The sequence below is a fragment of the Brachyhypopomus gauderio genome, unplaced genomic scaffold (genome assembly GCF_052324685.1).
Source record: "Brachyhypopomus gauderio isolate BG-103 unplaced genomic scaffold, BGAUD_0.2 sc167, whole genome shotgun sequence".
In the NCBI taxonomy this organism is placed as follows: Eukaryota; Metazoa; Chordata; class Actinopteri; order Gymnotiformes; family Hypopomidae; genus Brachyhypopomus; species Brachyhypopomus gauderio.
Window position 1 is genome coordinate 257,468 of NW_027506988.1, and position 24,925 is coordinate 282,392.

The 24,925-nt window shown below is 49.8% G+C and overlaps 2 protein-coding genes and 1 non-coding gene across 12 annotated transcripts; 1 reads left to right on the forward strand and 2 right to left on the reverse strand.

Moving 5' to 3' along the window:
• Window positions 1-108: 108 nt before the first annotated feature.
• ubap2a (ubiquitin associated protein 2a) lies at window positions 109-19,295 on the forward strand. Of its 10 annotated transcripts, none has more exons than XM_076994912.1 (27): window positions 109-249; window positions 2,795-2,932; window positions 3,145-3,222; window positions 3,341-3,451; window positions 4,313-4,478; window positions 6,562-6,639; window positions 6,715-6,778; window positions 6,892-6,989; window positions 7,459-7,517; window positions 7,626-7,696; window positions 7,814-7,988; window positions 8,170-8,410; window positions 9,065-9,342; window positions 9,918-10,111; window positions 10,222-10,501; window positions 11,881-11,920; window positions 12,019-12,190; window positions 12,304-12,364; window positions 14,589-14,811; window positions 15,060-15,151; window positions 15,340-15,390; window positions 15,578-15,659; window positions 15,801-16,163; window positions 16,544-16,648; window positions 16,795-16,862; window positions 17,096-17,287; window positions 18,498-19,295. In XM_076994912.1, exons 2-27 carry the CDS (start codon window positions 2,837-2,839, stop codon window positions 18,588-18,590), a joined length of 3,531 nt encoding a protein of 1,176 aa, XP_076851027.1. In that variant the 5' UTR covers window positions 109-249; window positions 2,795-2,836; the 3' UTR covers window positions 18,591-19,295. The 10 variants fall into 10 exon arrangements, with proteins under 10 accessions (XP_076851027.1, XP_076851028.1, XP_076851029.1 ...); XM_076994913.1 differs by having other exon boundaries at window positions 14,592-14,811; XM_076994914.1 differs by having other exon boundaries at window positions 12,307-12,364; window positions 14,592-14,811.
• A 55-nt stretch (window positions 19,296-19,350) lies between these two features.
• nop56 (NOP56 ribonucleoprotein homolog) lies at window positions 19,351-24,634 on the reverse strand. The gene is made up of 12 exons (XM_076994917.1): window positions 24,529-24,634; window positions 23,779-23,868; window positions 23,588-23,702; window positions 23,221-23,382; window positions 22,838-23,036; window positions 22,050-22,237; window positions 21,690-21,841; window positions 21,439-21,539; window positions 20,972-21,120; window positions 20,668-20,789; window positions 20,317-20,493; window positions 19,351-20,105 (listed from the first exon to the last, which is right to left on the reverse strand). Exons 1-12 carry the CDS (start codon window positions 24,529-24,531, stop codon window positions 19,908-19,910), a joined length of 1,656 nt encoding a protein of 551 aa, XP_076851032.1. The 5' UTR covers window positions 24,532-24,634; the 3' UTR covers window positions 19,351-19,907.
• On the reverse strand, window positions 20,563-20,629 carry LOC143501282 (small nucleolar RNA SNORD57). Its single transcript, XR_013126868.1, has one exon. It is a non-coding gene; the product is annotated as a small nucleolar RNA SNORD57 (small nucleolar RNA).
• Window positions 24,635-24,925: the final 291 nt, after the last annotated feature.

A 24,925-nucleotide genomic window follows, 5' to 3' on the forward strand; every position in this document is an offset into this window, starting at 1 on the left:
ATGGTCAATATAGAGTCACGTCTAGCTCAAAAGCCTACGGGAAGCAACTGAGTTCATTGTCAACGCCATTGCGGCTCAACGCCAAAAAAAAAAAAAAAAAACCTTCGCGAAAATCGCCTCCCATTGTTTCCCCCGCGCGCGCACACGCACCGAGCGCGCGCGGGGTTTGCGTCGCTTGTTCTGCATCGGCGGCGCGGGCGTGTCACGTGACGGTGTGTCTGCTGTTGGCTGAGCGAAGCGCGTTAGCAGGTAATAAAACAACACACACGACGCGCACACAAATCTCACCCGCGCCCTCAAACGCGCGCGTACGACTCACCGGCGTGCGAGCGAGGACGCGTCGTCTCTTCCTTCATCGTTCAGTCTGTGGCGCAGGACGAATAAATCTTGTGTTTTTGTATGGTTGTATTAAAGAATTTGCTCGTTTGGCGTTAGCATGTACCCGGCGAGCTAGCGTGGCGCTAGCCGGGCGCGCGAGCTCCGCTGTGTGTGGCCATTTTCTCTGTGGACCCCGCCGAGCGGCGTGAGGGAGGCCGCGGTGTCCGCCCGCCTCGCCCGGCCCCGGTTAACGCTCCTCCCGGGCCCACACCGTGTCACACGGCACCGGTAATTCACCAGGACGTTTTTTTATCGCCCGTGAGTGGTTTGTTGTTTGTTGGTGTTTTAACGCGATGGAACTAGGCGGTTAGCTTAGCATGCTAACCGAGCCACAACAAGCGGCTGAACTGAGGGGAGCGAGCCGCGTTAGCAGCGGCGCGTTAGCAGCGGCGCGTTAGCCAGGTAGGACAAAGGGTGCAGCTAGCTGTTGTGCTAACACTCTTGTTTATGTTTCGGATCGAAGATCCGGGTGGGATATAAAATATTTCGATTTTTTTTTCGATAAAAAAATATATATCTTCTGTAAAAAATAATTAATCTATTTTATGCCGCCAGTAAAAGAGCCCGAACTAGACGGGGCAGAGTGTCGCTGGCTAACGCGTTAGCGCCAATGCTAGCCGTGTAGATGAGTGTGTGTGTGTGTGTGTGTGTGTGTGTGTGTGTGTGTGTGTAGTTCACTGTGTGTGTGTCTCCTTTTGTTTGAACCTCCACTTGTTCTCCGTTTGGGTCGCAGGTCTGGCGGTACCGCGGCTGCACCGTGTGCCCTTACACACACACACACACACACACACACACACACACGCGCACGCAGGTCGGTGTGTGTTAAGCGTTTTCCGTGTGGACTGATCAGCCGAGGTTCAGTTGTCGTGACTTTAACTCAACGCCAGTACCAGTGAATGAGTAACGCGTAAGATCGGAGTGTTTTTACTGGTGTATCGGGTTTGTCAGGGTGGTCCTGCTGGTTGTGGGTAGTGTGTGTACGTGTGTGTGTGGGGTTCGTAGAGACTGTGCTGGGTGGAGATGTGGGGCTTTGTTCTGTGTTGGTGTGGGTCTGTGCAGTGGCCCCTCACACCACCACCTACAGCCCTACAGTCTTCACCTCTCTCAGACGGGTTCTGGTGTGTTTGGGTTTTAGGCTCTCACCAAAATAACAACCCACCGCTGTTCTCATAGAATAAGTGACTGTACATGTCCGCATTAGAAAGTAGTTCTTGTCTTAAGTGTACATTCTTGCATTATAGGATAGACTGAGGAGAGGGGAATTCGGTCCCAACGACCTGTTGAATCAAGGTCGTGGAGAATTGACTAAGAACTGACCATGATATGGCGTAGAAATGATATAAAATGTCAAGGTTAGACTATCCGGTGGTGGCATGTCCCCAGGGGCTGTGTGTACTGGTAAAGCAGCTTCAGGTGCAGTTCAGTTATTCGTCTGGAATTTAGCTGAATTTTGTATTTAAAGGTGGTGGGTCTTCTAGGACTTATTTAAAAATGTACTATATATAATAAAATTAGCTTATTGCTCATCACGAAAAGGCATTTATCGTTTCTGGATCTTATTCAATGTGGCTTATTAAACATTGTCTTCTTTGACTTTTTAGGTATTTAGTAATGTATTTATTGGTTTGAATGTTTAATAGCAAAATAAACAAAAACCACGTTCTGAATACTTCTTGAATTGCGTATAGTTTTATATTAAAACATTGATGTTTGTGTAGAAGTTAATTGTGGTGTTGCTTTCTTCAGACCTATCCATTTACCTGCCATTTTTAGTATTTTAGAAACCAGTAGACTTAAAATCTCATAAGTGAGTAAGATTTGATCAAAATGACTTCCTCTTCTGTGAGCTATATAGATCTTGTGTTTTGACTCCTCCCCACACTGTGGTGTTCGAGTTGCCAAATCTATCCACATTCTTTTCACTTCTGTTAATCTGGGACTTGTTTTCCTGAATGCTGCTGGTGCTTACAGTCTTACGGATGTACTTGCACTCGGGGAGTGGCCACGTGGTGTGATATTATACTGTGTGTTATTAGGATAGTGAGGGATACAGTTGTAATGTGTAAACGGACACCATTTCAATCTCGCTTGGCCTCAGTTTAAGCCAGGCAAGAGCTGAGCTCATGTGTGCGTGTTTATCTATGTGTGGTACATAAGTGTTTCTGGTGGTCACAGGATTGCTAAATCTTGCTCAACTGGATTTAGGAGGAAAGGAATCTGATATGACCCCTGTGTCTTTGCTTAGCAGTTACATTTAACCCTGCACATGCTCCATAGTCAAAGTTCTCAGAAGGGAATCTACAATAATATGTTTACTTTAGATGGATTAATATGTGGATCTTTTGATCTGCAGCATGTTTTAGATAAGCGAACCGGTCTTGAAGTAACCTTGTGTGTGTAATGTGTTGTTTTTCAGATTTTTCTATTTTGTACATACATTGTTTTGTATATACTGTATATGATGACCTCACTGGGCAGTGAGCGTTCCCGGGGCACTCGGGACAGAGTGCTGCCCACAACCACACAGACCACACAACCACAAAAACAGCTTCAGGTCTGCACAACTACTGTCCTTATGTTTACACCCAAACTGACTCTTAATCTAATAGAAATCTAATTATACTCTTTGTCTAATCCATGATTGCTGCTATCGAATCTGTATTTGAATATTGGCTCATAAAAGCTGGCATGTTTTGCCACAAAGCTCTTAAAAGTTTTGGTTTTCCCTCTTATGTTTGCTTTGTGTGCCTTTATTAATTTTTGCAGGCTACAGCCGAACAGATCCGACTTGCCCAGATGATCTATGACAAGAACGATGCAGATTTTGAAGGCAAAGTCAACCAGGTTAGCGGGTTTAAAAACTCCACCACAATGCTGAAAAACATCGCGCAGCTTGATGAACTCACACAGTCTCCTGGTGAGGCCATGTCGTCAAACCTGTATGTTTGCTTTGTGCTGGTAGCTCATGGAGGTGACGGGGAAGAACCAGGATGAGTGCATGGTTGCTCTCCATGACTGCAACGAGGATGTCAACAGAGCCATCAACTTCCTGCTGGAGGGAACATCTGACACGGTACCGAGTGCCCTCCTTACAAACAGCCCACACGTCCGCCAGCTGGGTTAGTTCTGCACTGCAGGTAGTCATAACCTTCAGGAAAAACTTTATCAAGACACTTCAACCAGGCCATTTTTATCTTGAATTTACTCTCATTTGTTTTGAAGATGAATGCATATTGAGTTCAGATCTTTTTTTTTGTGGCCTTGTTTTGTGCTGTAGTTGGTAGTTATTTTTACTCAGGAATAACAGGCACTGTTTACATGCCTTGCGTCCGATTCTTATCCGGCTGGTCACCTCTCTTGTATTATCGGTTTATGTGAGTATTGGACGTAAGTCTGAACAAAAACTGCGAGCTTTATGTTTACAGCTGTTTCATTGTTATTTCTGGGAGAACTCTGGGAAAGTGAGTTTTTAGTGAATCGGGGGGGTAATCCAGTGTCTGGTGAGGCAGTGCCTGTGTTGTGGTGTCTCAGTGTGGGCTGTTGAGTCTGTCTCCTTCCCTGTTGTCCACTCTTTGTATATTTCTACATTTCTGCTAGTGGTTACGGTCATATATCATTGATTAATTCCTGTCTACTCAATTAGCTATATATTATTTTTACGGTTGATGAAGAAAAGACTTTAGAGTTTTCCCTCCTGTATGTAAAGGAGTTAAAAGCTTTGCATGAAGTGGTTGCTGTTTGTAAAATATTTACATGGTGTCTGTTGTAGGCAGCACACTTCACAGTTCCGCACAGCTTTGAAATATGAGTGTGTGTGTGGAAACAGTGCTGTATGGTGCCATCATGACCCAAACTACACAGACACGTCCAGCACTTCACTACTCCGTCTTAGCTGATCGACGTGACCCGTTTCTTCATCTCTGCCCCCCCGCAGACCTCTTGGGAGACGGTGGGGAAGAAGAAGAGTCTAGGAAAGGATGGTGTTTCCTCGGAGAGCAAGGAGAACAAGGAGAACCGGGAGAAGAGAGGAGAGAAGGAGAGCAGTAAGGCCCGCGCAGGAGCTAACCGCAGGGGTAGAGGAGCCAGCCGCAACCGGCCCGGTAAGACGAGACGTGGCCCGGGTGAGGAGCCGTCGTCGGGCCTTCCAGACGTCCCGCTGACCTCTGGGTTTTTAACGGGGGTTTCAAGCCTGCGAGCTCTCACTTTATTTACCTTCATTAGATTAGGTTTCCTCCGCTGGTTCAAACCGCTCGGGGTACGTGGAGGAGCAAAGTTCTTTGTAAAATATTTGAACCTGCTGTGGTTGTGTTTTTATGCTTTATCTGTATTCGTGTTGTCAAAAATATTGATGTGTGTTGATTTTGAAAAAAGTGCAATACACGTTTCTTACAGTACCGCTGCCATTCGTATGAGCGTGCTTTCCTGCTGATGTTTTCTTTTGACTCACATGGGCTTCCGTAGCGCACTAATAGCCACGAGGTCCCCTTGCTTAGGGGGTTTGTCGTGGTAAAATGGCACAAAAATGGCTAGAATGATCAGTGTTAAACAGCAGAAGTGCTGGGTTGATCTACTTTGGCAACTGAGGAGAAAATAAAGGCCCTTTTACCCCAGAGGTGGTGTGAAGAACGCAGCCAATCACAGTCGCTCCATGACACGGGCCGTTTCACACCGGAGGTGAATCACCATAGTGGGCCACGTGTGTATAGACACGTATGTTTCCGCAGTGACGGTGAGAATGGGCTTACTTACGTACGATAAACCTCTCCAGTTGGAAAGGTCATGAAATATCTGTTGAGTCTTTTCTGGTGACTGCATTTGTGCTGCACTCCTGTGACCAGGGGTGGCGCTGTAGTTCAGAGCAAAACACACTCAGTCCAGATGCTCCATGTGTTTTACATTAGTGTGTTTGCTGTCAATGGTTATTGTTATAAAATGAAGTTAATATGTATGTTGATGTGAGGCTGGTATTTGGTCACTTTTTGAAGTGTCACATTCATCTCTTCAAAGCTGTTAGGATTATATTATGCAAAATGATTTATTTTTCTGTTTGCATGTTTTATCTGCTTCAGTTTTAAATGTATTGTTGAACAAGAGCAGTGATCTCAGAGAGAAATGTTATTAGAAGTCGCTGTTGGGTTCAGTCTGAAACAGTCTGGACATACTGGTTCGGTATGATGGGGGGGGGGGGGGGGGGGGCAAACATGTACATGTGTGTAATAGGGATGCACCGAAAATTCGGCCACCGAAAATTTTCGGCCGAAATGGCTTAAATTTGCATTTTCGGTTTTCGGCCGAAATACTTTCATCACCGAAACAACACGGCCGAAACAATGTGTTGTGATGACGCGAGCAAAAATCGCCACCTGCACGCGCTTATTTGGATAAAACTAGCAAAAAATTTTTCCAGTGATGGCGCCGAGGCAAAAGACATTACACCAAAAATTATGGAACTCGTTGCCTTAGAAGCCGTTCTCTGTCGTAGGGATTTCGTAGGCTAATAGAGCACATTGAGCCCCGTTATGTTTTGCCGAGCAGACGACATTTCTCAGAAGTGTGTTTACCCGAGCTGTTTAATGTTGTTGCAACTCACGTCACGTTTTTATGAGAGAATTTATATTTATCTTTCAGGCCAGTCAGTTATAACTAAATTTAACTCGTATAAAATACATATATTTATCCTCTAAGATAAAAACGGTCTGCAAGCGAGTTTAATTTAATTAGTGGTCGGCCGTTGTCAGCGGTATCGCCGTTAACGGCCCACCACATTTTATAATATGCATTACTGTAATGTCAGTGCTAAATAAATATATACAAATCAAATTTTGTAGTTGATTTATTCTTTGAATAGCAATGCCTTGATTTTAGTGAGGTTAGCCATAAATCCAATGTTACTAATAATTGGCATAATAATAATAATAATAATAATAATCTTTATTTGTATAGCACCTTTCATACATACATGTAACTCAAAGTGCTTTATGTATTTCGGTGTTTCGGTTTTCGGCTTTCGGCCTTTGTTTCCTCATTTTCCTCAAGAATTTTAATTTCGGTGCATCCCTAGTGTGTAAGCATGTTCGAAAATACACGTGAAGTAGTTTTATTTTATATGGTTTATTTTGCTTATGTAAACATTCTTTTGACAGCCCTGTGCTTTTGTCTTTGTGTGTGTGTGTTTGATTTCAGCACGTGCTGAGGAGAATGGAGTGGACCCTGCACCTGTGGAGAAGGGGGCGGAGCGTGGCCGTCGGGGGCGGGCCAGAGGTACACCCACGTGCGCACGGCCGGCCCCTCCTGGCAAGAGTCTTTCACCTCACGCGTCTGTCTGTGTGTTCACAGCGTCCGGAGGCAGGGGCCGGGGCCGTGCGCCTGGGACCAGCAGGTTTACAGCACAGGGGATGGGGTAAGGAATACAGGGGTGGGGTGGGGTAAGGAATACGGGTGGGGGTAAATGGGGTACCTCCAGGGGTCACTTTTCCAAACCCCTCCATCATTCCGTGCTCTCCCTGGTGTCAGGACCTTTAACCCGGCGGACTACGCCTCGGACGGCGGCACGAGCAACTCTCACGCTGACGTCTGGGAATCGGGAACCAGCGACGCCACAGACGGGACAGGTGAGAGACGGCGGGGTAAACTGTAGCCTAGCGACAGACGGGACAGGTGAGAGACGGCGGGGTAAACTGTAGCCTAGCGACAGACGGGACAGGTGAGAAACGGCGGGGTAAACTGTAGCCTAGTGAAAGACGGCGGGGTAAACTGTAGCCTAGTGAGAGACGGCGGGGTAAACTGTAGCCTAGTGAGAGACGGGACAGGTGAGAGACGGCGGGGTAAACTGTAGCCTAGTGAGAGACGGCGGGGTAAACTGTAGCCTAGTGAGAGACGGTGGGGTAAACTGTAGCCTAGCGACAGACGGGACAGGTGAGAGACGGCGGGGTAAACTGTAGCCTAGCGACAGACGGGACAGGTGCGAGGACATTTGTCCTCCGTGTTGGCTCTGTTTTCACGTGTGTGTGTGTGTGTGTGTGTGTGTGTGTGTGTGTGTGTGTGTGTGTGTGTGTGTGTGTGTGCGCGACGGTTGTGCAGTGGCATGGCGGAGCACTCTGGAAGACTGGACCCCTGAAGACTGGAGTGAGGACGTGAGTGTAAGTTCAGGCTGACGCCCAGAATGGACATTTGTTTATGAATATTCATCAGGCTATTTTAATAATAATGAGGCTTTGGTGGCTTAAGATCAGGTTTTGTCCTTCCAGCTCTCAGAGACCAAAGTGTTCACCTCCTCATGTGCACGTCCAGCTGAGAACCACATCACACCTGGACAAAGGTATTGGCATTGCACCGAACACCCTCGTGTCCAATAATTATGCCCTTATTTGGGCGTCCTTCCTGAGACGACGTCGACTAAAAGACCCGGTTGTGTTTGCTTTGGCCCGGCGTGCAGTTTGGACCTGGCTTCCCTGCTGCAGAAGCCTTCAGCGCGGGAGGAGCTGGGCGGGATGAAGCCGGCCGCCCCACAGGGGCTGAGCCACAGCCTGGTGTTCACCAACTCACACCACCAGCCCACCCGCAACGGCGAGCCCAGCACCGCCACTGCCAGCTACGCACACGCCACCCTGGTGAGCCGCCGGCTGGGGGGGGGGGGGGGTGCTCGAGACCGGCGGGGTCGGTTAAACGGCCCGAGGAGATGGCTGTCTGCCTCCGCTGTATTGTGCAGGAACTGTGTGTGTTTTGGAAGTTTTGTGACCGAAGTGTGTGTGTGTGTGGTGTGTATGTGTGGTGTGTGTGTGTGCGCTCCAGTCCTCAGTTCTCGGTTCTGGCTTTGGGGAGTTGGGTGGTCCTAAGATGGGACAGACGGCCGGTCAGCAGATCCTGGAGCAGCTGAAGGGACCAGGTCTTGGGCAGCTTACCTCTCAACCTCCCAGCACGGGGAGCAGCTGTGCCCCTGTAGGAGCTCCTCCAGGCACGGGCATGTCACTCCCCTCTTCCTCCTGGGACATCAAACCTCAGAGCTCTGCTTCACTGGCCTCCCAGTTCAGTCGTGAGTACCTGTTCACGTCGTCGTCCCTTCACACACTTCACACTCGTCCTTTTCACACCTCTTAGCCAGTACGACGAATGAGATGGAAGCTGGGAATGATGTAGGGCAATCATGGCCTAGCGGTTAGGGAACTGGTCTTGTGACCAGAGGGTCGCAGGTTCGATTCCCAGACCTGAGGCCATGACTGAGGTCCCCCTGAGCAAGGCCCTTAACCCTCAATTGCTCACTTGTATAAAAATGAGATAAAAATGTAAGTCGCTCTGGATAAGGGCGTCTGCCAAATGCCGTAAATGTAATGTAAATGTAATGTAGTTAACGGTGTTTCATTTTTGCTTAAATGAATGTGTAAGATTTTCTAGTCTAGACAGCTAAATTGATAAATATTTTGATTTGGCTCGAGTGTGTTTCCACATCTGCCGAAAAACGCTGTGTCCCGGTGTTTGTAAGTGACTCGGGAACGTGCCTGAACCGAACCCACAGCAGTGGTGCCCCAGCGCGTCTCTGACAGATGCCAGAACGTCCTTGAAAAGCCTCGCACACCTCACGCCCGCCGCCGCTCACACACCCCCTTCTCGTGTGCCAGCTTCAACTTTCTCACATTTTCTAAATGGCCTGGCGGGCGCCGCTCACCTCTGCCGTGCGTCTGCCCTCCAGGGGAGTTCAAGATGCAACCAGAGCCGTCCTTGGTGCTAAGCCAGTTGAGCCAGCGGCAGCCGAGCTCTCTGGGCCACGCGGGCGCTCTGCCTCTGGCGGGGCAGGCCAGCCCTCCGTCCCTGAGCGGCCCGTCGGCCGCGCAGCGCCCCCTGGAGGCCTTCTCCAAAGCCCCGGAGCCCTCTCACCCACAGCTGCTGCAGGCTGCAGACCCCCAGGCCAGTGGCACGCAGCACCGCCACATGAAGACACAGAAACGAAGGACACCTCCCACCTCTAAGGTGAGAGAGCCCCTCCGGCGTCTAAACGGAGGCGGAGCGATGGAACGGTGCCGGGCTGGTTCTTTTGGGCCTGGTTCTGCTCAGCAGGCCAGTGGGGTTTTCACAGCTGTGAGGGCGTGTGATGTGAAACGTTTTCTTGGCAGTTTGGCCTGATTTCATGTTGAGCTTCTTATTCAGTTGTATGTAAGATGTGGATAACGATTAAAGCATGTACCCCTAAAGGGCTGTGTCTCAGTACATTCTGTGTGTCTCAGTACATTCTGTGTGTCTCAGTACATTCTGTGTGTCTCAGTACATTCTGTGTTTCTGTAGATTTTGTGTCTCAGTACATTCTGTGTGTCTCAGTACATTCTGTGTGTCTGTAGATTCTGTGTCTCAGAACATTCTGTGTGTCTGTGGTTTCTGTGTCTCAGAACATTTTTTGTCTGTAGATTCTGTTTCAGTACATTTTGTGTGTCGGTACATTCTGGGTGTCCATAGATTCTGTGTGTCTGTAGATTCTGTGTGTCAGTAGATCCAGTCCTCTGCTGTAGAGATCTGATATGAAAAGATCAAATCTGTTGTGCTTGCGACAGATTCCTTCCTCGGCCGTGGAGATGCCTGGCTCGACCGACGTGTCCGGTCTCAACGTGCAGTTCGGCGCGCTGGATTTCGGCTCCGAGTCGGCGCTGCCGGACGTGGGCGCGCCAGAAAACTGTACGGGAGACAACACGCGAGAAACCAGCGCCGGTCCTCAGACCCAGAGCAGCCTCTACTCCAAACCTATAAGGTGTGTTCGCAGGGACATTCACAGCTGACTGCTACGGGTCTGGATTTGAGGAAGGATTGTTTGTTTACTGTGTTGTTTACTGTGTGACGCGGCATGTCTGGTCTCCTCAGTGACTCTCTGGCCAGTCCTGTTCCCCTGCTGCCGCCGTTGGCCTCGTCCGACAGCATCTACCCGTCTCCCTCCGTGGCTCTACCCAGCCTGGCGCCCTCCCTGACCGCCCCTGGCACCGCCACGGCCCCCGCCGTCTCCTCTTCCTCCTCCTCCTCCTCTTCGTCCTCCTCCTCGTCCTCCTCGGCAGCCTCTTCAGCTGGGAACAGCTTCGACTGCGGAGTGGCGCCTCACTCGAGACTGACCTTCTCCCAGAGCAAGGAGCCCCCCGGCCCCGTGTCTGTGAGTGAGAGTGGGTGGGGGTCCCTCACCTGGCCGTCTGCCTCTCCAGCGTCTTCGCTCACGCCCAGTGCTTTGGGCTCAGTCAGCAGCGGCGTGGAGATGCATTTTGACGCATCGATCCAAATATGGAAATTCAAACCATTTGAAATTGTTAATATCAATTATAATCATTTAAGTTATTCACTAAATTTTTCTTCTTGGACAAAATAAAATCATCAGACTATTTTTAAAAAGTTAAACAATTTGTAAAGCTTGTAGAATTTCTGATATCAGCAGTAAAGTTTAAGCCACCAGTGTAATAGGTCCCACTATTGCTGCCAGAACAGCTCCGGCCTGTCGGGGCGTGAACTCCACACGACCTCTCAAGGTGTCCTGTGGTATCTGGCAACATGACACTAGCAGCACATCCACTAAGCCCAGTAGGTTGTGAGGCTTGGATCCGAGTTGTTTTTCCAGCACATCCCCAGTGAGATCTGGGGCACTTTGAGGTCAAATCAACATCTTGAACTTCTATGGCATTTTCCAGAAGCTGTTCATGAAGGGTATTTGCAGTGTGGCATGGTGCGTTATCCTGAAAGAGACCACTGCCATTAGGGAATAGCGGTGCCATGAAGGGTCTATAACAGTACCCAGTGTCACGGTAACATCCTCGTGAATGCCAGCACCCACGGTTTCCCTGCAGAACATCACACTGCCTTGCCAGATATCGTCCTGGTGTGATCTCCTCCGCAGAACGCACCCGGCCCTCCACATGGCGTGAAGGAAAACGTTATCCATTAGATCAGGCCACCTTCTTCCATTGCTCTATGGTTCTGTGGTGCAGTTCTGATGCCCACAGTGCTTTTGACGGTGGACAGATCATTAGTTCTGCGTCCTGTTGGGTCCTATACCGCTGTGTAGCAGGAACACCCCACGACTCCAGCTGTTTTGGAGATGCTCTGAGCGAGCTGTCTAGCCGTCTTAATTTGGCCCATGTCAGTTCCCGACACTCATTTCTCCTGCTTCCAACGTGTCAGCTGACTGCAACTGATTCAAGAGAACAGACTGACTTGTCTGATTGTCTCAGGCGTATCATCCCTGGACAGGTGTTGTAATCAGACACTCGGTGTTCGGGCGCGTGGGTGTACACTTTATTCCTCCACTTTTGGTGAATCTGACCTGAATAAATTTAGGATTTCCTAATGTGCTGAATTTTTTCCTAATGACTTGTAATCAGACTGAATTGCAGAGGTCAGAGATTTTCACCCCTACCAGTCTGTGTTTTCAGTAATAGTTTGATGGTTTTAGCTGAAAGTGGAGCTTTCTTACAAATGCTTTGTTTTCAGATGAAGGTGGATGAATACTGTTTTGTTTGTTTGTATTTTTTTGTCTTCAAACAGAACGGTTTTAATGGCGTAAGGACCTCTGCTACTTTAGACTGTAAGTGGAGTTTGTATTCACCTTTGCTCCAGGAAGCGTTCCTCTACTTCCTGTTCCAGCATGCCTTAACCATCTCTCCATCCGCCCTTTGCTTTTAGCCACATCAAGCTCGTCCACTCCAAAGCCAGAGTCTCCCTCTTTGGGCAGCAGCAGCAGTGTTGCCCCTTCTGCCCCCTCGTCTCTGCTGCCCCCCTCAGTTACCCCCCACAGCTCTGCCCTTTCCAGTCTGGCCCCTGAGCTGCCCTCTTCCAGCCTGACCCCCCTCAGCAGGTGAGCGTGGTTGACCTCCGCACCCATCCACCCCCCCCCCCCCCCCTACTCTCACTGGACGTGTGTGGGTCACTGACCTCCTCTGGGTGTCCTCTCTGCCCCCCCCCCCTCAGTAGTCATGTGAGCAGTGGACACTCCTCAGTATCAGCACTTTGCACCAGCGCTTCATTAACGGTGAGTGATATCTCTCTCTCTCTCTCACACACACACACACACACCCCATTTTGCTTTCTGTCGACGTGATTGCATCACATTATTTCTGGAGATTCGTTCTGGCACGTTCCAGAAGTGTCCGTCAAGGCCACAGCACCACAACTCCTCCTCAAGATCACGTGACCAGTGTCATGTGACCAGTGAGAGGACTTGGGCGGGGTCATATAGTGCAGCGTTTCTCAACCGGGGTGCCGTCTGTCTTCATCGGGGGTGCCGTCAAAATATTCTGATGTGAAATAAAAAAAACTATAGTTTTAAAAATTGAAGTTATTATACGCTTTAAAAATCATTAAAATGTATTTCATATGACCAGATCTCAAGTTTGGTGGGCGTGAGCTTTTTTTCAGGCGGGGGGGATTGGAATCTGTCGCGATGGTTAGTGTAACGGGTGTGTGTGTGTGTGTGTGTGTGTGTGTGTGTGTGTGTGTGTGTGTGTGTGTGTGTGTGTGTGTGGTTGGCGGGCTGGCTAAAGTCTACCAAGAAACAGCGCGATCTATATTCTGATTGGTTCAACCTGTTATAATATACAACCGATGGATTGGCTGAATATGCTGCGGTGTGCGGCGATTAGATTATTAAAAAAATAAATTAATAATAATAATATTCAAGCGTGAGAAATTCCATGTGTGGCGTGAGAGCGTGTGAAATCGCTAAATATGCGTGAGTCTCACGCTCAAAGCGTGTATATGACCTGCATTTGACCAAGGTCAGCACGTGATTACGCAGGTTTCCCACTGACTGTAAGTCACATTTATCTGCTCTCTGTCTTAATAATCACTTTTTTGTGTTATGTTGGCCGGGAGATGGTTGCAGAGAGTATGTTTTCAGGGTTGCCAACGCTCACGCATTGAGCATGAGACACACGCATTTGACCGTTTTCACACGCTCTCACGGCACACTTCCGATATCTCACATCCGAAAAAAAAATCTTGTTTATTTATCTGATCCATATCTATGATTCAATGAGTTACTAGTTCGCTTTGGCGCCAACCACCCGCGATCGATAGATTGCGATATAATACTTAATTTGTGTCCATTTTACGTTCACACCCCCCCCCCCCCCCGTCAACAACTTACGTCTCCACCCCCCCACCCCCCAAAGCCTGTGTTTTTAACGCATTGTAAACTGGGGTGCCTTAAAATTTTGCATGCATATAAAGGGTGCCACAACTGAAAAAAGGTTGAGAAACACTGATATAGTGTATTATGCTGCCATAGGTAGCCATTATAAATAAGATCACCACAGGTGCTGAGCACGGTCAGCATCAGCGTTTTATTGGGTTATTGATTAAATTTATCGCATGGTTATTGGATGAGGTGGCGAGTGAACAAATATACTGGAGATGAACTGGGACGGGCTGGTATGAACCATATGTCATGTGCACTGTATGTTCAAAGGGCTTAAAAATAGAGACAATAGAGATAAAGATTATGGATTTATACATGGAATTTGAGAAGCGTCAGTGTTGGCTGTCCAAACTGCACTTGAGTGGAATCGTATTTTAGCCCGTCAGCTGCTGTTGTGTTGGGGTCAGATGGAGCACAGCTGAGCGTCTGGGTCTGGTGTTTGGTGCTACCAGCTCGGAGAGCCCGAGTGCTTCGTGTTCTGTTATTAACCCGTTTATTCAGGCAGCCTGTTAAACTGTGTTCAGGTACTCGGATTCTCATCTAGTTTTACTCCCATTTATTAAAAGTATGGATTTGATTGTGATGTTTGACGATGTTGTTGAGCTCTGGAAGTAAACGACAGGACTGCTGTGAGACTAATGAGAGCAGGAGATGTTCACGCAGCCAAGACTCACACTTCATGACACACGCACCAGAGACGGGTTTAACTGCTACCTCAGTCTGCTTCAATAAAGGGAATGGGTGTGTCTGTCTGTGTGTCTGTCTGTGTGTCTGTGTGTCTGTCTGTGTGTCTGTCTGTGTGTCTGTCTGTGTGTGTCTGTCTGTGTGTGTGTGTACATGCACACATCCCACCCCTACCTTTTTGTGTTATACAGGGCAGCTGCAGTGTTTCCAGTATGGAAAACATTATATATATATATATAATGTTTTCCATACTGGAAACACTGCAGCTGCCCTGTATAACACACAACACTTTGATTCTGCTCATATTAATGTGTGTCTCCCTCCTCCTCCTCCTCTTCCTCCCATCTAACCCGTCTCGGCCGCGTTTCCCCAGCAGTACACCAGCGTGGACAGCGTGAGCTCCCTGCCGCCACCCGCCCCTCCGTCTTCATCGTCGTCTTCGTCGGCGGGGCCGTTCTCGGCCGCCTCAGCTCTGCCCAACAGCGTGAGCGGCGCTGGCTGTGGCGTTCTGCACTCCACGGCTCTGGGCCTCGGGGCCAACGGCGGCACTACGCCCTCTGCTGTCAGGACCACGCCACTGCTGTCCTCCTCCACCGGTCAGACTCCACCTCGCAGTTTTCAAATGTCTGTTTGCTAAAGAACCAGTTGAGCAGTTAAATCAACGGTATTATCTAGAATACTGAACATGATTCAGAAAATGTTTTGAGAAGATATTGAAATATTGAACAGCCTGTTGTCAGACTATAAAATAAAATACAGCACTTTGCCCCGTGCCCCAGATTGCCCAGTAGGCTGTGTGTGTTGGCGTGTGCTGATATGGTGTTGCCCTGTTGCCCCCCTGCAGGCAAAGCGCCCCCCAACCTGTCCCAGGGGGTTCCGCCGCTGCTCCCCAACCAGTACATCATGGGACCAGGAGGCCTGCTGCCTGCATACCCGGCAAGTGCCCCCCCTTCCTGGGGTAGAACGCACCCGCCTGCCCCTTAGCTCTGAGCTGTGTGAACGTGTGTGAGCTTCAGAGAGGCTGTGTGAGCAGCACATGTGGATGTGAACATCACCAGATGTTGTTCCTTGTGGAGCGGGTCGGGGCTCAGGACATGTAGTCAACTCTGTTCTGTGCCCTCTAGCAAATCTACGGCTACGAAGACCTCCATATGCTGCAGTCCAGATTACCAATGGTGAGTCCGCTCTCGTGCCTTGTTCCCACGCTGACGGCAGACCCAGATTACACGCCTCTCGTGTGCCACGTTTTCTGCTACTCTCGGATAAAGTCCTGTGTGATGTAATCTTTTTAAAAAAGAAAGAAAGAAAGCGTTTGATCACCCGTCCATCACCACATCTCATTCCCATGTCGTCATCCTTCAGGATTACTATGGAATCACATTCCCGGGGCCCACAGCAACGCTGTCCAGCAGAGATGGGAGCCTAGCCAACAACCCGTACTCAGGTGGGGCACCGGAGCTTGTCCGGACGGCTTGTGGCTGACAAAAGTGTCCTTTGACCTCTAATAAGCTCCTCGTGACCCTTGTAAATATACTGCGCTGTGTCTATGGCCTTGACTGAACTCCTCCCCCCCCTCTCCAAAAAGGTGAAGTGACAAAATTTGGCAGGGGCGACTCCACCTCACCGGCGCCCCCTACCAGCCTGTCAGCCGCTCACGCCCCCCAGGCAGCGCAGCCCCCGCAGGCACAGAGCCAAGGGCAGAGTCAGCCGCAGCCCCAGGGCCACCACAGCGCCCAGCAGGCCTTCCTCAACCCGGCCCTGCCCCCTGGCTACAGCTACACGGGCCTGCCATACTACCCAGGAGTGCCAGGGGTCCCCAGCGCCTTCCAGTACGGCCCCACCATGTTTGTGCCTCCGGCCTCGGCCAAGCAGCACGGCATGGGCCTGAACAACCCCTCCACACCATTCCAGCAGCCCAGCGGCTATGGCCAACACACCTTCAGCTCAGGTGTGTGTGTGTGTGTGTGTCTCTCTCTCTCTCTCTCTCTCTCTCTCTCTCTCTCTCTCTCTCTGTCTCTCTCTCTCTGTCTCTCTCTCTCTCTCTCTCTGTCTCTCTCTCTCTCTGTCTCTCTCTCTCTGTCTCTGTCTCTCTCTCTCTCTGTCTCTCTCTCTCTGTCTCTCTCTCTCTCTGTCTCTCTCTCTCTGTCTCTGTCTCTCTCTGTCTCTGTCTCTCTCTCTGTCTCTCTCTCTGTCTCTCTGTCTCTGTCTCTCTGTCTCTCTCTCTCTGTCTCTCTCTCTCTCTCTCTGTCTCTGTCTCTCTCATGCACACATTACTCTAGAGCGTCCGTATGGATTAAGTTGGTTGACCTCATATGTTTGTGTGTTTAGGGTATGATGACCTGTCACAGGGCCCAGCAGGAGCAGAGTACAGCAAAGGTTACAACAACAGCTCTCAGACACAGGCCAAATCTGCTGCCTCCGGCCCAGGGAAAGGTACTGGAGCACACATTCTCTCTCTCTTTCAGTTTGATGGGGGTTTTAAATAAACAAATAAATAAATAGAGGTTTGGGGGAGCACATAATTGAGAATACTACCTGCAAATATACCAAGATAACAGTACATATATACATTTCCACAGGGGTCTCGGTGACGTCCAGTAACTCTGGTGTGCCAGATATCAGTGGAACTGTTTACAATAAGACTCAGGTAATCACACCCAGTTCATCTCCTCCATCACTGCTTTGGGTTGTATGCTAATTGGATTCGTTCAGCTTGTATTAGATGGATATTTGCCTGTTGTACTGGCATATGTAACGATGCACAACACACACGACCACACGACATTCCCTGTCCACAGTAGAATGCAGAAATGATAGGAGGAGTGAGTGTCTGGCCCATGACCTCTGGGTCATGTGACTCCTGTGTTGTGTCTGTTTCAGTCCTTTGATAAGCAGGGTTTCCATGCTGGGACTCCTCCTCCGTTCAGCCTGCCCTCAGCTCTAGGGGGCACAGGACCTTTGACCCCCAGCGGTGCCCCTGGATACGCCCCGGCTCCCTTCCTCCACATCCTGCCTGCACACCAGCAGCCCCACTCACAGCTGCTGCACCATCACCTCACCCAGGAGGGGCAGGTCAGTACCACACACCACTACCACACACATATATACACACACACCACCACCACCTCGCCCAGGAGGGACAGGTCAGTACCACACACACACCACCATCACCTCACCCAGGAGGGGCAGGTCAGTACCACACACCACTACCACACACATATATATACACACACACCACCACCACCACCTCGCCCAGGAGGGACAGGTCAGTACCACACACACACCACCATCACCTCACCCAGGAGGGGCAGGTCAGTACCACACACCACTACCACACACATATATACACACACACCACCATCACCTCACCCAGGAGGGGCAGGTCAGTACCACACACCACCTCACCCAGGAGGGGCAGGTCAGTACCACACACCACCTCACCCAGGAGGGGCAGGTCAGTACCATACACCACTACCACACACAAATATACACACACACCACCATCACCTCACCCAGGAGGGGCAGGTCAGTACCACACACCACCTCACCCAGGAGGGGCAGGTCTGTACCACACACCACTACCACACACATATATATACACACACACCACCATCACCTCACCCAGGAGGGGCAGGTCAGTACCACACACCACTACCACACACATATATACACACACACCACCATCACCTCACCCAGGAGGGACAGGTCAGTACCACACACACACCACCATCACCTCACCCAGGAGGGGCAGGTCAGTACCACACATATATATACACACACCACCATCACCTCACCCAGGAGGGGCAGGTCAGTACCACACACCACTACCACACACATATATACACACACACCATCTCACCCAGGGGGGGCAGGTCAGTACCACACACCACTACCACACACATATATACACACACCACCATCACCTCACCCAGGAGGGGCAGGTCTGTACCACACACCACTACCACACACACATATATATATATATACACACACCACCACCACCTCACCCAGGAGGGGCAGGTCAGTACCACACACCACCACCACCACTACCACAGACACCACCTCACCCAGGAGGGACAGGTCAGTACCACACACACACCACCACCACCTCACCCAGGAGGGACAGGTCGGTCTTTCTCTCTCACACACACACAGGTCAGTTTTGCACACGCACTCCCCACAACATCCCCCAACACAGTGTGTAATTTGTGTAATCTCTCAGTAATGATGTATGTCAGCTGTGTGAGGTACCTGCAGTGAGCTGAACTGTGTGTGTGTGCAGGGCCCGAGTCAGAGGAACCAGACCAGCAGCATGCAGCAGAAGGCCCAGGTCAACAAGTCCAGCTACGGCAGCTCCCCCTACTGGGGCAACTAAGTAGTGCAAGAGCCCTGCCCCCCCTTCTACGCACGCCACATTATCATGCCACACTGAGCCCACGATCTGATCAGAGTGAAGGGACAACTATACAGTGCCGTGCTAAAACTCCCACACACACACACACACACACACTACTGTCTCCCCTAGTTCTCATCCCCTCCCCCTTTTCAAATTTTTGGCTGTTGTATGTAAAATATATTTATGTATGTATTTATACAGTATATATGTATTGGTAGGATATGAAATGTGGTTTACTACATTTTGTTTTGAAGGACATTTATTTTGTTCATTTCAAAATTGCTAAAAGAGGATATGATTAAACAGAGGATGAGAACTAAATGCTAAATGGAAGTTGAATATACTTGAACCAGATCCAGCATCATGATTACGTGGGAGATTTTTTTGTTTTTGTATACATACATGAACCCAATAACTGTACATTATTGCTAAACATCATTTGATGGTGAACCCTTTTTTTAAACTGTTTTTGTATGTTTGCCCCTGCACCCAACTGACCTGTGATTTTATTTTTTTATTTTGTTTTTAAACTGAGGGGTTTTGAGTTGAGCACTGAACCCCCCCCCCCCTCCTTGTGAACTCCCTCCTTATCCTGTTAACTGGCTGAGACGTAGCCGTTCAGGACTGGAATCATTTTAACATTGGTTTTACCCTTGTTGTCCAAATAAAATATCAGACCAGTTCCTTCCTGTGTCCATCCCTCCTTAGCCTGGGTCAAAGGAATCAACGATAGCCCTCAGCACATTAATACATTTTATTAGAAATCAGGGCAGTGACATCCTTTTCACAACCCCCATAAGCCTAAATTCAATTACACATTATGAATAGTCAGTCATTTTGAGCACAAAGTTGAGTTATAAGCTCCCAACACTCAATCTGTGTTTATGGACAACTAGCTGTTAAGAGATTATGCAAGTTATGGGAGTAGAACATACAGGTCCAGATTACACAACACTGGGCTCATTCTTAAACAGTCCAGAGTAGTTCAGCAATACCAAAGGAGACATTTTTCTAGATTAGCTGAGAAGCATCGGAAACCAGAATGTGACCACTGCTGTCAGGAGGGGACGTCTTTAATTGGGTCAAGGCACATCACAGGCGCTCAGGACGAAGTCAAAACGGCAATTAAGTTTTGAAAAGTCTCCTTGAAAACTTCAAAGCCCCCCCCCCCCTCCAGCACTTTTCCATACATCATCCATATAAAGTAAAAAAAAAAAAAAAAAAAACCCAAAAAACAAAAACTAAACTAGTCCTTTAAGCAGTTTACAAGCGAACGCCCACTTGCTGCTCATCCATCTATTTCTTCTTCTTCTTCTTACTCTGCTCAGCCTCGGGCTCCACTTCCTGCTTCACCTCTGGCTCCGCCTTCCTCCTCTTCTTTTTTGACAAGGCGGCCTCGTCCAATCCATTCGTCGGTACCTCCTCCTCCTCCTCCTCCACTTCCACCTCAGCCGCCAGCTTCCTTTTCTTCTTCTTCCCCGCCTCTCCATTCTCCTAGAGAGAGAGAGACGTTAAAAGATGAGAACCACCAACCAGTGTGTTCAGACAGCTGTCCTGCTCACTTCAGTGATCAAACCCACTGCAGAGTGGGGTTTGTCAATGGTTCGGAGGAGTGTTCATGTAGCGTGGTGTTCATGGAGATAAGGCCACAGGCAGAGCCCGTCTCACGTAGACACACGCACTGCTCAGCAGACAAACCACTCACACAGTCCTCTGGCTCCCTGCTTGTTTTTGACTTCTTGGGTTTGACCTCCTCCTCCTCCTCCTCCTCTTCCTCCCCTTCGGCCGTCGACAGGGCTTCTAGTTTCCTCTTCTCACGCTTCTTTTTCTTCTTCTCCTTCTTGTCGAGTTTGCGCTTGATCTCGGCTGCCACCTCACTGGCCTGCGGAAGACACGGACACGCTTACTCCAAACTCACGCCGCTACCCAGAAACCATCTCATAATAGCGCTGCGTCAGGCTCATTAAATCAGTTTTAGCCTCCATGTTCTGGTCAGGGTAGAAAGGTCATCACTCACAGCGCACAAGCTGATGGCCAATCAAAAGTGAGCACCAACCTCTGCCACCGCCTCCTTCATGACGTCCAAGTTCTTCCGCGGCGTTTCGCCCGTCTCGTAAAACGCCAGACGCTCCTCCACCTGGTCACGCAGTTTGTCTCCAAACACGCTGGTAGGAACCTCTGGAATACAGACGGACGGTCAGTGGCGCTCAGGCGGCAAGTGCGTGCGAGAGACACGACACGTCAAGCCTTGCTCAGTATAATTTTCTCAACATCCGCTCTCAAAAGAGGCGGAATACTGTTGACGAAAAATAGAGGCATCATCGCAAGGCCCGGACGTATGCAAGAAGCGCACGACTCACCGGAAAAGCAGTCGATACGAGAGGCGATGGTGCACTTGTTGGCGAGGTAACGAGAGATCCGCCCCTTGTTCTTGGCGGCCGCGCGGCCGATGAAGGTCGAGTGGAAAATGAGGCCGTACTTGGGCGTGTTGCCCCTGGTCTTCAGCGCCCTGAATTCACAGAACAAAAAAAAAAAAAAAAAAAAAAAAAAAAACACGGCAGTCTACACACCGCAGCTTTAGCTACAAAGGGGGAAAACGACGTTGGAAGTTTCGTGACGTTTCGGTGACCAGCGAGGGCCAACGTCTACTCCAGCTACCTCTTAAGAGCCCTGGGCGGCCGCTCAGACTCGGGGGGAGCGTGAGAGAGTGGGATCATTTTCGGGACGCGATCAAACGCGCTCGAATCAACCACTGCAGCCGCACCGCCCCTGCCCTGCCATCACCGCAGCCGCCGGAACCCCCAGCAGGGACGGGGCGACCCAGTACCTGAACAGGGCCTTCTCCGCTCCCAGGATCTGCACGGTGGAGGCTGGGTACTTGGCCAGGTTAGTCAGGCTCCCAGCGTGAGAGATGAGACGTGCACCCACCTAGAGAATATTTGGTAAATACGTTAAATACCCATTATATTCCTAACATTCTCCAAAACATGTTTCCAAAGTTAAGAAGCTGTAAAAAATGAAAGACTAGAATTAAGATCAGGTCACTATCAACCAACCAGCCGGGAACCAGATACGCACCACTTCTCCAATCAGAGTGGACAGGTTGGGGGCCACCTGACTCATTTTGGAGCGCAGGTACTCCTGTAGCTGAAGTCTGTATGCCGTGAGGGAGATGACCCTGCTGGAGAAGCTCTCGATGTTGATCAGGTCGATTGGCGAGATGTCCATACCTGAGGGAGCAGCAGTCATTGTTTCAGGAGTGTGTGCACCACCACAGCCCCACGCCGACTTCCGTTAAACGGCTCGGATGGTTCAGTTAAAAGTGATGCTGTCATCACGTGGACTCAGTGGATTGACAGATTATAGAGACATCACGACTCCTGAGCCAGACGCCACCCCCCCCCCCCCCCCCCGGCGTCAAGCGGGCGTGTCTCTTACCCATGGAGCTACGGGAGGCCTCCAGAATGGACTGAGCTTTGGCACCATCCATGGTGATCTCCTCCAGAGACTCCAGACTCTCCTCGCTCAGCTCCTTCCTGTTCCCGATCAACTTGGCCAGCTTGCAGTACGTCGCGTTGTCACTCACTATCTTGATGAGCTCGGGGAAATGATAGCCGTACCACTCACTAGACACAGAGAAGACGACATTAGGAACAAGAACACCATCCACAAAAAGTTGGGATGAGTGGAAACTCAAAAACCAAAAAGCATGGTTGCTGGTAAGTCCAAACTTGGATGACTGTCTCCGTCTCAGGTGGTGGTCCGTCCTGCTGACAGACTAAGCATGCCCAAGGACTGGCTTTTAGTGTCCCTCCTCTTCCTATACAGCCAGACCAGTAGGGGCGCTGTCTGTGGTAAGCATTGGGAGGTTGCTGAGTTTTTCACGTGCGGTCAGTCCCTCTTGCCTGCATGGGGTTCACACCCCCGGGGCAGGAGGGCTGAAGAATCACAAACCACAGCACGACACCTCAATGCACACGCAAGACTTGGTCAAATGCAAAATGTTTAAGCTCACAAGACATTAGTGGTCAGAAGAAAAACCAAAATCTGTTATTTGTCCCACAGAACGAGGCACAGTGAATGCAAATTAAGATAAGTCAAGATCACTCGGCACGCTTTTAGGGCAATGTCCGTTTGGTAAACAGTTAGATTCACACACAAGGCAGAGACAGCCAGCCAAGTTAAAGATCAGTTTAACAGAACCAGCTGCATTCAAACCAGCATACCGCACGCGCATGGAGAAGGTGTTGATGTCCTTGTCCAGCTGGTCCAGAAGGGCGATGGACTGTATGATCATGTTGTCCACCCTGTTGACGTTGAACTTCACCTTGGCTCTGGAGTAACTGTGGCCCAGACCAAGCTGGGCTTTAGAGGCCGCCTGAGCCGTGAGACCCTTCACCAGCGAGGAGAAGTGCAGCCTCACACCTGGGGACACGGAGGACTTCATCACCAGACCAAATCAGAGCTGGGGAGGGCGGGTGGGTTCTTGAAACAAGCCCCACTGTTCAGGTTTTCAGTATTAAACATCAGACATCAGTAAGTATAGACACATCACAACAGAGCAGGCGTGGCTGTACTGCGACGACTCGCTCGAGCTAATTCTTCAAACCTCTGAGTATCTCTGCCACGACTCCTCCGGTCTGGACGGACAGGCCCAGTTCCTCCTGCAGGGCCGCACCGAGCTTGCCATCAGCCACCCCCAAGAGGTTCTTCTTTTTGCCACCAGGCAAGTTTGTCTCCAAAAACAGCTTAAGATCCGCATGGACGACTCCTGACAAGAATTCGAACAGTTAATAACCAAGAAAGCTCATAACATTTGGGGCATTTGCCCAATACATGTTAAAATTATAAATAAAGTTTTGCTCAGGCATTCAGTATGAGGTTTGCTGTCAGCACAAACATTCAGTGGATTGACAGATTTGAAGACATCATAACACCTGAGCACGTCTACAACATGAAGATTCACCTCCACGTACCTTCTGAGACCGCGTTGATGTTCTCCAGGGCACCGTGTGCGGACTTGAAGGGTAAGAAAGCCGCCAACTTCACCACGCTGTTTAATTTACCGACGTTCAGCACACTTTCCTCCACCTGAACCAGACAGACAGGTGTGTAAGTTAAAGAAGTTCTTCAGTAGTGGTGTTTAAACGTTTGGACCGGACCGTACCTGTGGTAACAGCATACCAATCTCCTCCACCTCCTTCACCGCGAATAAGGCGTAGCCCGCCGCGTGCTCGAACAGCACGTGCAACAGCACCTGGGGGACAGAGGTTCACGTTTCAGATCCGCCGTGCTCACGCGGGAAGTGCACCCAGCGAGTCTGCGCATGCGTCGGCGCACGAGCACCACGTGTTCACGCGGGGAAGTGCACCCAGCGAGTCTGCGCACGCGGCCGCGCACCACGTGTTTCCCCCCGCAGACCAAATCCGTCCTGCGTGGTTGCAAAACGATCACGGCCTACTTAACAAACGACGCGTAGCGAGGAGACGAATTACTAAACGACATTAAATCGTTTACATTAAAACATAAAACATTAAAACATAAAACATTAAAACATAAAACAGCCCCAGATCGCTCCGAGACTATAGTGTGCAAACATCTAGTCAGCACACATAGGCCCAGGCCTACCAGCTCAGATGGACAAATCTTTAAATCTTACGGACATCGAGGGCGCAACTACACTGCGAAGACTATTTTTGTACCCATATCACAAGACAAGCAACAAAATAACCCCCAAACGTATTTGGTTATCAGGGTGGAACTATAACTCCACACTTCTGGGGTTTACTTATCGAACTGGGCTAAAACGGAGAAGTCTGTGATTATAAAAATCTATCCTGCGGTTTGAGACTTTGACGCTTCCAGCTCTGACCGTTTCCACCACGTCTAACGGCGCATATAAAGCGGTTAAACGTACCATGTTGGGTTGGTCGGTGCTCCACGCAGCGCAGCGTCCTGCTCCTCCGCGTGCAACTCTTACAAGAAAGAAAAGTCGCACGCGCTCATGTTAACGGACGACCCTCTTTTTGTCTCGCGAGATTTGGGGACATGAGGCCCATGACGTCACTTTGGCGCCATCTGCAGGACATGCCGCAGCACGACAGTCACTTGTGCTGTGTTGGGGTAAAGCGATCTGGTCCAGGACGACGCAACAGCAGGCAACAGAGTAGCAGCTCAGTCCACTAGTTTAATTAGATGGTGCAGGCTTGCAAAAACACGGAGTCGGTGATTGTTGGAAGCGAAACAAAATGCAACAGCAGATCTTGTATATTTAAGTTCAGGCTCGAATGTCTTATTCTCTCTCTCTCTCTCTC

Bases quoted from the DNA above. Each gene is read 5' to 3' on its own strand.
- ubap2a (XM_076994906.1), top strand. From the start codon at position 2,837: ATGATGACCTCACTGGGCAGTGAGCGTTCCCGGGGCACTCGGGACAGA. The intron at 10,502-11,880 runs GTGAGTGAGAGT...GTCTTCAAACAG, and splicing joins AGCCCCCCGGCCCCGTGTCT to AACGGTTTTAATGGCGTAAG. The intron at 15,391-15,577 runs GTGAGTCCGCTC...GTCATCCTTCAG, and splicing joins TGCAGTCCAGATTACCAATG to GATTACTATGGAATCACATT.
- nop56 (XM_076994917.1), bottom strand. The intron at 22,238-22,837 runs GTATGCTGGTTT...CTCTGTGTCTAG, and splicing joins ACCTTCTCCATGCGCGTGCG to TGAGTGGTACGGCTATCATT. The intron at 21,540-21,689 runs GTGCGTATCTGG...AATATTCTCTAG, and splicing joins CCACTCTGATTGGAGAAGTG to GTGGGTGCACGTCTCATCTC.